We start from the raw sequence: 14901 nt of genomic DNA on the forward strand, positions 1-14901 counted from the left end.
CAGTCAGCTCCCCATCTGTCAGTTTATTTCATCCTCAATCAGAGCTGTCTGTCTGTCTGTCTGTCTGTCTGTCTTGGACAACAGATGCATCCAGTTTGTTGTCTTGTCAGGAAGCCATGTTGAAAACATCAATACAGTGATGATTGAAAAGAACTGCACGTTTCAGTATAAGTTATAAACATTGTGAAAGTTTGAAGTTAGTGAGTGTCTTACTGAGAAGTTAGAACCTACAAATCTCTCCCTTAAGCTCTGATTAGTGGATAGAAGTGTACTTTTCATTAGTGCATGATAGTAGGTGTGTAACCCAACCCCCCAGGCACTTCATATGGGGCCCGTTAGAGCCAGCTATCCTCTCTGAGGAGAGACGGATGAGAGGAGTGGGAGGGAGGATGGAGGAGTGTGACATTAGGAGAGACCGGAAGAAAGAAACAACAGGATGGAAAAACATGTTAAGTAAACTGTGAAAGAAACCGTGGAAAGTGTAGAGTTAGACATGAGGCGGTGAAGTGCTGTGCATAACATTTGTGGTTCACACTAGGGGATGTGTTTCCTTTAAGTCTGTTGAATTGATCTTTCGGGTAACAAAACCAGTCGAGGACACCTTACAGATAAAACATCTACCACGTTGTCACACAGGAAACCTGTGGGATTCAGTAGTTATATTCAATGCACTCTTGTTTGAAGAGTGTTTTTGAAAATACTTAGTTCAATGTGTCCCTACACAGGGACTTTGATCAATACCAAAATAATATAAGGTTTAATAAACACAAACTTAAACATTCTGACCTTTCAGACTGGACCTTGAAGGCCACCATCATCACCCTGCTAGAGCAGCTGTCCACATTGCTGTGTTTTCAAAAGATTTCATCATGAATCTCTTTTGATCCTCATTTTTCCATAATAAAATATCAACTTAATTTAGATTTAGCTCCATCAGTGGTTAAAAATGTCCCATGAAAAAGTTATTGCGGTTACTTGACCCTAAAGTGGAAGATAAACATATAGTGCATTCGGAAAGTATTCAGACCCCTTGACTTTTTCCACATTGTTACGTTACAGCTTTATTCTAAAATGGATTTCCCTCATCAATCTACACACAATACCCCATGTGTTGCGTCTTCGTTCTGAAGGTAGGTAAGGAGTCAAGCACAGGAGAGCAGAGATGTCAATGTAGCGTATTTTAATAGGCAAGTCCAAAACCGGTACAGGTACAATCACAAAAATAAAACGCCAGAGACAATGGGAACTCACAGTTACTCATGGAAGGAGAAAAAAACCCAACGCTCCTTACTATAATAAACACACGTGAATAAACTGAGGAAAGCCTCCACAAGCAACTTGAAAATAATCCCACACAAACCTAAGTGGGGAAACAGGGGTAAATATACACACAGGAATTAAAGCAAATGAAAACTAGGTGTGAATGAACCAAAGATAAAACAAACAGAAAAATAAAAATGGATCGGTAATGGCTAGTAGGCCGGCGATGCCGACCGCCGAGCACTGCCCGAACAAGGAGAGTGACCAAGAACCCGATGGTCATTCTGACAGAGCTTCAGAGTTCCTTTGTGGTGATGGGAGAACCTTCCAGAAGGACAACCATCTCTTCAATACCACCAATCAGGCCTTTATGATTGAGTGGCCAGACGGAAGCCACTCCTCAGTAAAAGGCACATAACAGCCCACTTGGAGTGTGCCAAAAGGCACCTAAAGGACTCTCAGAACATGATGAAACCAAGATTGAACTCTTTGGCCTGAATGCTAAGAGTCACGTCTGGAGGAAATCTGGCACCATCCATACATTGAAGCATGGTGGTGGCAGCATCATACTGTGGGGATGTTTTTCAGCGGCAGGGACTGGGAGACTAGTCAGAATAGAGGGAAAGATGAATGGAGTACAGAGAGATCCTTGAAAACCTGCTCCAGAGCGCTCAGGACCTCAAACTGGGGCGAAGGTTCACCTTTCTTTAGGACAACAACCCTAAGAACACAGCCAAGACAACACAGGAGTGGCTTCGGGACAGGTCTCTGAATGTCCTTGAGTGGCCCAGCCAGAGCCCGGACGTGAACCCAATCAAACAGCTCTGGAGAGACCTGAAAATAGCTGTGCAGCGACGCTCCCCATCCATCCTGACAGAGCTTGAGAGGTTCTGCAGAGAAGAATGGAAGAAACTCCCCAAATACAGGGGTGCCAAGCTTGTAGCGTCATACCCAAGACTCAAGGCTGTAATCACTGCCAAAGGGTCTTTAACAAAGTACTGTTTATTTTTTTAGTAATTTACAAAACTGACCAAAAAACGTTTTTTTCTTTGTCATTATGGGGTATTGTGTGTAGATTGATGAGCAAAAAAACAATTGAATACATTTTAGAATAAGACTGTAATGTAACAACATGGAATAAGTCAAGGGGTCTGAGTACTTTCCCAATGCACTGTATGTCCAGTTTCATTTCCTTAAAGGGGAATGGAAACACTTTAGGAAATAAACCTCACGTTCTAAATTCTAATGTTTCCATTCCCTTTAATGTCATTAAAAGAAACCTCCAAATGTAAAACCTCCAACTGTCTCTCATTCCTGCTCCGAGTTTGTAACGGGCTGGACCCAGCGTCTCTGGAGCGCTATGAGTAACACAAGCCTTCATTGGCTAAAGCGCAGCCCAGTGTTTACAATTGAGGCAGATGCGTTGCGTTCTAATTTCCTATTCGCCCTGCGCCGCCATAACAAACGGAGATGGGGGATGGGCAACCACTCGGCTCTGCTCCGCTCCAAATAGCATTCTATTCCCTATCTAATGCACTACTTTTTTCCCCCTTCCTCTATTGGCCCTAATCAAAAGTAGTATATAGGGAAAATACACCTTGCAATCTGAGAGTATGACATCAGCGAAACATTCAACAAGGCTCCGGTGGTGTCTTCTGGCCTAGTATATTATTCTCTGTGACTAATTATTGACGAGCGAGCGACAGGCGGCTCTGTGAGGTAAAGTGGCACAGTGACCGCTGCCTCTCTCTGACCGCCTGACTCAGCGATCTGACAAGCTAATCCATGTTTAATGAAAGGACATCAGGAGTGTCTGCCACTGTAAATGACCACTAGACCATTATTAGGGGGGGGGGGGTGGAGGGGGAGATTTTCAGGTCTAGTGCTTTCTAATGCAGCTGCTTCAGATGTCATTTCCATATGATTAGTGTGCATTAAATCAGTTTAGGTTTTAATTCTGGGAGTCATAAGTTATGAGCTGTGACTTCCCTCAGCGTTGAGGACATATGCAAATGAGAGAGTCTTCTGAGGTGGCAGGGAGAGCATGAGAGCCAGAGATAAGGAGGGAGCGGTTACTTAAAGAGAGAGAAAGATAGTGTTCCTGTGTGTGCATGCAGGTGTGTGAAAGGAAGTGTATGTAATTCCTTGTATTTTTATTTCGGGGGGGGGGGGGGGTTATCAAGAAGGGGCTTAGGTGGTGTGTGTGTGGAAGGGGGCGTGGCAATGGGTGCAGTCAGCACATGGACACAAATATCTTAGAGCCTCCCATCTTGGCGGTGTAGAGAAACGTAAGCATTTTTAAGCCATTTCTTCATGGTTGTAGACATTTTCAATTCTCCTTGACTGTCTATTTTGGTGCTTGTTAGTTCTCAAAGATTAGATTATTGGAAAAGATATAGGTCCATTATATTTTCTAGACACTTTTATATCTGATTTTGGTCGTTTAAATTTACACTGAAAGCGTTTTCCCATCACGAAAATGTATCATAAAAAGAAAAGTATGTTTTTTAATTTTGATTGACTGTTCTGACAGTAAAAAATGTTAGGTGGCCCAGCTAAGGGTTTCAGTGGCAGGAAAGTCCCTGTGGGCGATCAGTGAGTTTGAGAAGGTAGCGATGTGACGGCAGATGGTGGTGTGAAGTGACACTGATACGGTTAGCGATGTGAAGGCAGATGGTGGTGTGAAGTGACACTGATACGGTTAGTGATGTGAAGGCAGATGATAGTGTGAAGTGACACTGATACGGTTAGTGATGTGAAGGCAGATGATAGTGTGAAGTGACACTGATACGGTTAGCGATGTGAAGGCAGATGGTGGTGTGAAGTGACACTGATACGGTTAGCGATGTGAAGGCAGATGGTGGTGTGAAGTGACACTGATACGGTTAGTGATGTGAAGGCAGATGGTGGTGTGAAGTGACACTGATACGGTTAGCGATGTGAAGGCAGATGGTGGTGTGAAGTGACACTGATACGGTTAGCGATGTGAAGGCAGATGGTGGTGTGAAGTGACACTGATACGGTTAGCGATGTGAAGGCAGATGGTGGTGTGAAGTGACACTGATACGGTTCCTGATGAAGCAGATTGGACCGAACGAGATTCCGTGCTGTACATAAAGCATGAGGTATGATTTATCCATCGTAGCTGCCACGAGGACAGCCAGAACAGACGCTCCTGTCCTGATGAATAGTTTAAAATGTAAAATACATAAATATTGGATGAAACAAAGATATTGACCCAGTCAGATCATTTCTGGAGCACACCCTGATAGGATGATCATCCATTGATGATCAATGAAACACTGATATATGATCAGGATTAAGGAGAATTGTGGTGATGTGTAGAAGGCCCGATGTAAACAAACCAAGCTAAACACGTAGATTTCAGCTCTATGGCCAGCAGTCATTCTACAAAGTTAAGACCGTCAGCACCAAGGCCAGTGTTCATACAGTACTGGTGTTCCGAAGTTAAGACCGTCAGCACCAAGGCCAGCGGTCATACCGGAGATCCGAAGTTAAGATCGTCAGCACCAAGGCCAGCGGTCATACCGGAGATCCGAAGTTAAGATCGTCAGCACCAAGGCCAGCGGTCATACCGGAGATCCGATGTTCTGACCTTCAGCACCACATGACAGTAGACAGCGACCAGTCAGGTATTACTGAAGCCACTCTGCACTCGGAGGATAAAGACTGGAAGGTCTACACAGTTTCTTCACCTTAGTGCAAATGAAGGAGATGAGGGGAGGAAAGAGAGGAAAGCCTATAGGTTGTTATTAATAAACGTCCCAATAAGGTGCAGAACGAGACCCCCAGCGTGACTAAAACCCACATGCCGTTATTATTGGCTGTAATATGATCACCTCTTATGGAGTGGAATTAGTTATTTACATTTTATTACATGCAAAATAATTTCTCGCATTTTGCTCTTTATCAGAGCTATGCAACAAGTAAGTGCATGCTTTTTATGATCAGTAAACATCACGCTATTTCAGATAGGCTATGATCAGTATATATCATGCTATTTCAGATAGGCTATGATCAGTATATATCATGCTATTTCAGATAGGCTATGATCAGTATATATCATGCTATTTCAGATAGGCTATGATCAGTATATATCATGCTATTTCAGATAGGCTATGTAGCAGATCAATTTGACATGTAGCTAAGCAAACTTGTGTCATTTAGCTTGCTTCAGAGAAGGCAGGGGTGGCCCTAGACTTTTGGGGGCCTTAATTTGCTTAGGGCAAAACATTTTAGTGGCCTCTTGAGGGCGGAGAGAACATTTTTTGGTTTTCAATTTAATTTCCTGCAATTCTAGACATTTTGCCCAGACTTATGCCATGTTAATGATATGAGTGAGAGAAACAAAATCTATGGGGGCCCACTGAAGGGAAAAAAGTACAAATAACTTACCGTCATTTTTAGGTGACCTTTAAAAGTCTCAAGCTTGCAAACATTGTCTATCTGCGATACATGGGCCCTTTTGCTGCTTGACAGGAAGAACCCACAATGAATGGAACATAAACCTAAACCATACATACTTGTCAGGTATAGTACACTTTTTAAAAATTGATATCACTCAAATAGCCAATATTGAGAGATGGAGAGGTGTACTCCAACAGTGACTTACGCTGTAATGCATTGGAGCAGGCTGCGGGCTTGCCTCATAGCTGGGAATGAAATGTTTGAATATGAAGCTATGTTCCACTACTGAGTTGCACCCGTTCTTCTCAGCCAGACAGACAGCAACAATCCAGGGCAGAGAGAGGAAGTGCTTTTACTCCTGTGTGACTCAGTCTACTGATCAACAGGTAACTGCCAACAAAATGGGAACATTTGAGTAAATGAGGGATAGAAAGTAATATTGAAAGCAGGTGCTTCTACACAGGTGTGGTTCCTGAGTTTATTAAGCCATTATCATCCCATCATGCTTAGGGTCATGTATAGAAATGCTGGGAAGGCCATTATTTTGGCTACCATGGCAATGCCCCCATCCACAGGGCACGAGTGGTCTCTGAATGGTTTAATGAGCATGATTTAAATCATATGTCATGGCTGTCTCAGTCACCAGATCTCAACCCAATTGAACACTTATGGGAGATTCTGGAGCGGCGCCTGAGACAGCGTTTTCCACCACCATCAACAAAACACCACATTTCTTGTGGAAGTATGGTGTCTCATCCCTCCAATAGAGTTCTAGACACTTGTAGAATCTATGCCAAGGTACATTTAAGCTGTTCTGGCTCGTGGTGGCCCAATGTCTTATTAAAACACTATGCTGGTGTTTATTTTGGCAGTTACCACTATATTTTACACTTCACCTGTCTGTTGAGTCTACTGAGCTGTATCTTCCACCTCCACAGTGTGTCTTCCTCCCTGGTGGTATTCAATGAAAGTACTTATTAGAGTCTACCTGCCATTCACTTGAGCCACGGATACTACACGTTGAAAGACAACCGGAGGAAGTCAGGTAGAATATAGCACAAGAAAGTCAGATTCAAAAAGATGTAAAACGTTCTCGCTCTGCCCTGAGTTGACACGGGCCCTGATTGACCTGTCCACTGTCCAGCCATATCTAACTTGAGGGATAGAAAGAAAGAAAGAAACGGAGGGGAGGAAGGAAGGAAGGAAGGAAGGAAGGAAGGAAGGAAAAGGAAGGAAGGAAGGAAAATACAACAGAAGTTGTTTTTGGCTGCAATTTTTTTTTCTTCACAGGAAACTATTTCGGTCCATACAGTACTATTAAAGGCCCAGTGCACTACTTTTGTGAAAAAAGTATTATTTCCCCAAATAAATAAATATTTATTTATTAATATATATTTTGTTATTGTGATTTCTCAGGGGGTGCTGTAGCACCCCGACTTCCCGCTGCTATGTACAAGGTGTATGACTTGACAAAGATCCAACTAGGAGCAAAATGTTGTATTGTTTGTGTGTCTGATATAATACCATACTAGAGTTGCTGACATTCCTTATTTTCTAGGATAACACAGCAACCATAATATATCCAGACAAATCACAATGTAAAGCTTAGCAAATTACTTTGTGCGCTTGACAGGTGCGTAAAAGGGTTGATATTCGTTCGTAAAAGGGACGATAATAGATAGACTGGTTACCTTTTGCGGTTAAAAAAACACTCTCCCTTTGTAACGCTCACTGTCCCCTCACAGTCCCCATCACCAGCGTCTCCGAGTTAAACTCAAACTGATTCGAGGAGGATGCCGACTTCCCGCAGGAATACAAGCTGGGAGTACGCTGCTTAAACGACGAGGTGTAGCGGTAGAAGCTCTTGTGTCTGTTCTTCAGGTACTCCCTGTAGTTCTTGGTGAGGAGGGTGTAGAGGAAGGGGTTAATGCAGCTGTTGGTGTAGGTGAGACAGGCCACCAGGTAGTTAATACAGGTGCGCGTGTTAGAGGCTAGGCTTAACGGTTTGTTGTGGTACAACGGGAACAGTTGCCATATCCAGAACGGAAGGAAACACGCCCAGAACACCAGAACTATAGTGAAAATCATTACCAAGACTTTCTGCTTCGGGGAGCGCGTGTTCCTTTTCTTGACGACTGAGTTCTTCTGGGACTCTAAATAAGTGCCGGCTAACTTTGTATACAGATAGCCGATAATCAACCCAGGCGCCACGATGCTCGTGCCAAACAAAACGGTCAGGTAGATCTTATACGCCCGGGGTGCCCAGGTTGGCGCGCACATCCTCTTCACTGCTCCGTCGGGCGCGCTCTTGGTGGTCTCTGTGACCATGACCGTCATGGGTAAGGTGAGGACCAGGGAGAGAAGCCAGACCCCCCAGGCCAGGGCTTTGCGGTAGCTCTTGGAGCGCCAGATCGTGTCCAGGGGCTTGGTGACGGCCAGGTATCGCTCCGTGCACATCACAGTGAGGGTAAAGATGCTGGCGTGCATGGTGAGCAGGTCCAGGCTGAGGAGAATGCGGCAGCCCACATCTCCGAAGTACCAGTCCTTGAGGAAGTAGGTGCACACCACGAACGGGATGGTGGAGAGATACAGGAGGTCCGCTAGCGCTAGATTAATGATTGAGATGTACATAGAGGTGGCGAAGCGGATAGAATGACTCATCACTACCAGAGTGTACACATTCCCCGTCACGCCGACTATGTAGACGACCGACAACAAGGTCCCGAAAGTGGAGGTGATAACCAGCTCATCTACAATGCTCCCTGAGCCGCTGTTTGGAGCTGGCAGACTGACGTTCTGGTTAACAGTACTGTTGTGGTTCATCGCGCCGTGTAGAGCCTCTCCGATGTCGTTCCGTTGTTGTAACACTCTTGTGTTTATGGTGGAGAAGTTGTAAAAGACGTAGCAGTTTAGTTTGCCAGTGAAGCGCACCAGTGCAGGTTGTATGTTAACGTTGGCGATATCGGTCTGCGTGCGCTACCTCTGCTTCTCTCGGCTTCTCCTGACGTCAGTCATCGAACTCTTCCCCAGTCACACTCTCGTGGGTCTTGCATTAAATATAAAAACATAACACTACATATATAGTACACTGCATAGTAGCCTACATTGCATTTCATCCATTCTGCGTTCATCCATGAGAGGTGACAAAATAAATCACATATAATTTGCGAAACAAGAAGCTGCATTTCATGCATGATTTTTGCAGGCAAGGTAAACTCTTTAACGAAGATTAATTGAGTGTCGACTTTCTAGCACAGGAGGTTGGTGGCACATTAATTGGGGAGGACGGGCTCGTGCTAACTGCTGGTGCGGGAAATTAGCTCCATTCGCTCCATTCCAGCCATTATTATGAGCCTTCCTCCCTTCAACAGCAGTCACTTTCTACAGATTCATTATAGTTCATTGTAAAATGTTTACAACGTCCATTTCAAGGACAGAGCGCGGGACACTTTTACGCACAGAAATTCGGGGTTATTAACACAACAGTGACTTGTCTCCATCGCTAAGGGACTGTACATTATTTTTAAGGAGAGATACCTGGAGAAAATCATTTTGTAAGCATTACATTTCAACTTAGTCAAGGTTGTGTGATCGCAGACCACTGTGTGAATCTATCATCTTATTTGTGGTCTTTGAATTGTTTTGCCTTTTATAAACGCATTTCATGCAGTTCTACTGTTACATGATTGAGACAAGCAGAATATTTTTTAGTACGAAAACAGAGCATGACAAGGAATGAGCGGATGCAGCAGGACCTGCAACGTGTTGATGTCTACACAGGCTATTTTTTAAAAAGAGGACAGTCTGTTTAGAACAATACTAAAGTTGTCTTTCAACTGTAAAATGTCTTTCAACTGTAAAATGTGAGCGCAGCAGAGCCAGTTACGACTGAGGTATCTGATCGCCAATAGATTAGAGAAAAATATTATATATATTTTTTTTTAACACAGCAGGTGCATATCACCAGGTATTCTTTCTTCATTTGGGAAACTATCATTTTCAAATGTATTGTATTTTATTCCATGATATTGTTGCCACAAAATAGATTTGTGTTGACTGTGATTAGGGCGTGGGATGATAAGAGCATCTGCTAGGCTACATTAACAAACTACTGTAGTCATGCATAATCCTCAAAACATAGACTGGTCAAACTCGTGTTTCTAAAAGTGAATTCAAAGGCACTGTGTAACCTAACAAGGCATTTCTCATTTCATTATTATTTCATTATAAGTAATAGTTTTTTTTAAATGTTCTTTTATACCACTTAAATGTGAAATGTATGGACATGCTGATGTGTTGTTGAAATGCTGAGTGCTCCTGCCAGTCTGTAGTGTGCTACAAATGTTTCACAATTCATTTATCAAATTGCAGGCTATAGCCTAGCCTTGGCATAATACTAATATAGCCTAAATCATACATTTTCATTCCTTCTTGGGCTACCTGGCTTGCACGTGACTGATTTAGAGTTAGTATGTTGTTTAATAGCCTGTTGAAATGTTAAACGTCAATTGCTAGCAACCACAGGAGGCAGGTTAGGGGAGGACGTGTCATAATAATGTCTGGAAAGGAGTGAATGGAAAGGTATCAAACACATGGAGAACATGTTTGATGTTTTTGATACGGTTCCATTGACTCCATTCCAGACATTACTATGAGCCTGTCCTCCCCGAATAAGGTGCCACTAGCCGCCTGTGATAGTGACAGAATCACACATTATGCTACTTCCCAAGAAAAGTACATGTTTTGTCTCCTTGGCTATAGAAAGTTGTAGCGCAGCCTCTGATTGTCAAAGAGACAAACTTAAGATATCCCATATGCATTGGAGTCACGTCTTTCCCCTGCATTTAGTAGTTTGTTTCTAGCATTAAGCATTGCGGACTAAAGTGTCGTTATAGGTCACTTTATATAATCAAGTCCATTTAATAAGTAAAAAAATCTGATGCTAACAAAGGGTAGGTCTATGCTTTTAGCAACGATAGCCTCACATAGCCCCTCAATTCGAGTGCACGGTGACTGAAGGAATTGGCTGACAAAATCTATGGATAGTAGACTATAATTTAGTCTATCAAAAAGGTAGGCCTACCTCTTATTTCTTGAATAGGAAGAAATTGTCTCCAACACAAAGCCCTCTTGTTGTTAGTAGCCTAAAGTCAAATTAAAACGAAGACAGTTTAAATGAATTAGGCCTTCTCGAATTAGCCTACGTTCAGCACCCATGCACAGTCCTTTTCCGCTGATGCCGCTTCGTAGTAATGTATCTTATATAAATTACTTGAATATAGCTAACTGTGAGGACAATAACTCTGACAAATAACTTCATTACGGGTGACGAAATATATTGTTTTTATTCAAATTAATTATAGCAGTAGCAAGCTTACCTCCGGTCCTCCTTCTCCTCTTCACGCTCTCCCTCTCAAACTGAACAGAACATCAGTAGGCCTAATCCATTCGCACAGATATTACATTTTTTGACAGACATATTTTTTTCTTCTTCAGAACAAGCCTTTGATTTACCTCCTGAAGTGCAGTCATTGGGTAGGCAGCACCAAAGGGTTTACACCAGCAAGAGCTCGGCAGGCCGGGGCTCATGATTGGGATAGCCTATCCACTGCAGTGTGTAATGCAGTGTAGGCTGGTTTTTTATACACCATCCTGGCAGAGCAAAAAACTTGGGAAAGGAAGTACATTTTATTAGAAATTGAACTTTGCCCTGTGCTTCTCCGAGCATAATTTGATTGAGACCAAACTAGGCACACTTGGTATTGTGCGCAGAGCAGAGAATCAGGGATGAGGCAAATATCAAGATACAATAAGCAACTAATTCTCTAACACTAAGCAATATGACAATTAGTCGATTGCAAATGACATGAGCCTACCCCTGGACTAAATAAAAAAATACTAAACCATCCCCTGTGACTGAAATTGAAATAGCATGACCCTCCTCCATTTTCCTCCTGGAAAACAATTGTATAAATTTCGACTACTCTCTAATTTGATCTCCAAGGTGCCCTTTTAATGTACAGTGAATGGGTAAAGTATTAAGACCCCTTTACTTTTTCACATTATGTTATTTAACAGACTTCTCTAAAATTGATTAAATAGTTTTTTTCCCTCGATCATCAATCTTCACACCACCCCATAATGACACAGCCTACATAAGTATTCAGACCCTTTACTCAGTACTTTGTTGAAGCATCTTTAGCAGCGAATACAGCCATGAGTCTTCTTGGGTATGACGCTGCAAGCTTGGCACACTTGTATTTGGGGAGTTTCTCCTATTCCTCTCTGCAGATGCTCTCAAGCTCGGTCAGGTAGGATGAGGAGCGTCGCTGCACATCTATTTTCAGGTCTCTCCAGAGATGTTCGATCGGGTTTAAGTCCTGGCTCTGGCTGGGCCACTTAAGGACATTCAGAGACTTGTCCTGAAGCCACTCCTGCGTTATCTTGGCTGTGTGCTTAGGGTTGTTGTCCTGTTGGAAGGTGAACCTTTGCCCCAGTCTGAGGTCCTGAGCGCTCTGGAGCAGGTTTTCATCAAGGATCTCTCTGTACTTTGCTCCATTCATCTTTACCTCGATCCTGACTAATCTCCCAGTCCCTGCCGCGCTGAAAAACATCTCCATTGCATGATGCTGCCACCACCATGCTTCACCATAGGGATGGTGCCAGGTTTCCTCCAGACGTGACGCTTGGTCTGAGAGTGCCTTTTGGCAAACTCAAAACAGGCTGTCATGTCTTTTACTGAAGAGTGGCTTCTGTCTTGCCACTCTACCATAAAGGCCAGATTGGTGGAGTGCTGCAGAGATGGTTGTCCTTCTGGAAGGATCTCCACAGAGGAACTCTGTAGCTCTGTCAGAGTCACCATCAGGTTCCTGGTCACCTCCCTGAAGGCAGCCAGCTCTAGGAAGAGTCTTGGTGGTTCCAAACTTCTTCCATTTAAGAATGATGTTGGCCATTTTATTCTTGGGACTTTCAATGCTGCATATTTTTTGGTACCCTTTCTTTAGATCTGTGCCTTGACACAATCCTGTCTCGGCGCACTGCGGACAATTCCTTCGACCCCATGGCTTGGTTTTTGCTCTGACATGCACTGTCAACTGTGGGATCTTATATAGACAGGTGTGTGCCTTTCCAATCATGTCCAATCAATTTGAATTTAACACAGGTGGACTCCAATCAAGTTGTAGAAACATCTCAAGGATGATCAATAGAAACAGGATGCACCTGAGCTCAATTTCGAGTCTCATAGCAAAGGGTCTGAATAACAGATATTTCTGTTTTTTATTAGTAATAATTTTGCAAAAAAATTCAAAAACCTGTTTTTGCTCTTTCATTATGGGTTATTGTGTGTAGATTGAAGAGGGAAAACAAGTATTTATTAATCAATTTTAGAAAAAGGCGGTAATTTAACAAAATTTGGGGAAAAGTCAAGGGGTCTGAATACTTTCCGAATGCACTGTAAATCAGGCTGGAAAATGGAGTAATATAATCTCATGAAAAGGGTCTCATGATCATAATCTTTTTCACCTGTACATTTATAGTAGGCTAATAATGCTACATAGGCCATTAACTTGATTAACTGTGTAAATATGATGTTGAGGAAATAGTTTACCTGAGCAGTAATCTACCAATTTATAGAGAAAGTGTGTGCACAACACCATTGGACTTCTGTATTCCAGTCACAAAGTATAGATTTTGACAAGTTGGTTATGATTTAATTTCCAATTAGTTCGCTCTTTTAAAAGCTCCTTCAGGAAAGGGCAGACAGGTCAGGTGTCTGTAAGGGTAATTTTCCTAATCAGAGGGGGTCATGCTGTTTCCGGATGGAGAGAGCAATAACAGGTGGTGTGTCCCTGATGAAAACAACAGTAAGCCCGAATAAAATGGAACCCTTCTCCCGCCTCACTGCGCCACTGTCAGACACAACCACACTACATCATCAGTCTTCAAGGCCAACCTATTGTTCTCTGCTCACTCTCTCTGTGTGTGTGTGTGTGTGTGTGTGTGTGTGTGTGTGTGTGTGTGTGTGTGTTACCATTATCTATACCTGGGATACACCTATATGTATTTATTTGAAAGTGAAAATATAGCTTTCAATTTGTCTCTTTTGTCCACCATTTTGGATTTGAGATCAAATGTTTCATATGAGGTGACAGTACCGAATGTCACCTTTAATTTGAGGGTATTTTCATATCTGTTTTACCGTTTAGACATTAAAGCAGTTTGTGGATCTAGTCCCCCCATTTGAAGGTATCATAAGTATTTGGACAAATTAATGTATATGTAAATGAACGTATGTGTATTAAAGAAGTCAAAAGTTTACTATTTGGTCCCATATTCCTAGTACACAATGACAAAATCAAGCTTGTGATTCTACATACTGTTGGATGCATTTGCTGTTTGCTTTGGTTCTGTTTCAGATTATTTTGTGCCTAATAGAAATTAATGGTAAATAATGCATTGTGTAATTTTGTAATACATTTTATTGAACACATCTACATTAATGTGGATGCTACCATGGTTACGGGTAGTCATGAATTGTGAATAACGATGAAGGAGAAAGTTAAAGAGGCATAAATATCATATCCCAAGACATGCTAACCTCTCACAATTTCCAATAACAGGGGAGTTTAGCATTTTTGGGGACATGCTATTCATACCTCTGTAACTTTCTCACTTTTCTCACTTTATTACACGTATAACTGAATTTGTCCAAATACCTATGACACTCACACACAAAAAGGCTAGTTTAAAACCAACCCAATTTAGGTTATTTGGTAAATATTCGACAGAACACACACTGGGTTATTTTGACCAAGCCAGCTTGGTTACGTAAATAACCCAATAAATTGGGTTATTGGGATTACCTAAACATGGGTTAATTTAACCATCAACTGTGTATTTTTGACTCTCATGCTGGGTTGACCCAGCAGCTGGGTCTTTTTGAGTGTAATCCGTAGGTTATTTTCAGGAGGTGTGGCTTTCAGAGAGATCCTATTGGCCACCCGTGAGAGTAAATGTAATTCCTGTTCATGTTAGGTTTACATACTGCAAGTTGTCACGCCCTGGCCTTAGTATTATTTGTTTTCTTTATTATTTTAGTTAGGTCAGGGTGTGACATGGAGTATGTGTGTGTTTGGGGGTATTTATATGGTAGAGGTGGTGTTGGTGGTAGTGTATGGGTTTGTGTTGAGTGTATGTATCTAGCTGTGTCTA

The 14901-nt window shown here is 42.4% G+C and overlaps 1 protein-coding gene across 1 annotated transcript in view; it reads right to left on the minus strand.

The window, feature by feature from the left end:
* The window catches only part of LOC129818130 (urotensin-2 receptor-like), a 15908-nt gene extending 6977 nt beyond the window's left edge, over window positions 1-8931 (minus strand). Inside the window, exon 1 of the mRNA XM_055873786.1 lies at window positions 7380-8931. Within this exon, the coding sequence (XP_055729761.1) occupies window positions 7417-8511 (1095 nt within the window). The 5' untranslated portion in view covers window positions 8512-8931 and the 3' untranslated portion in view covers window positions 7380-7416. The remainder of the gene's footprint in view (window positions 1-7379) is intronic.
* Window positions 8932-14901: the final 5970 nt, after the last annotated feature.

This window comes from Salvelinus fontinalis, chromosome 1 (assembly GCF_029448725.1).
Source record: "Salvelinus fontinalis isolate EN_2023a chromosome 1, ASM2944872v1, whole genome shotgun sequence".
NCBI lineage: Eukaryota > Metazoa > Chordata > Actinopteri > Salmoniformes > Salmonidae > Salvelinus > Salvelinus fontinalis.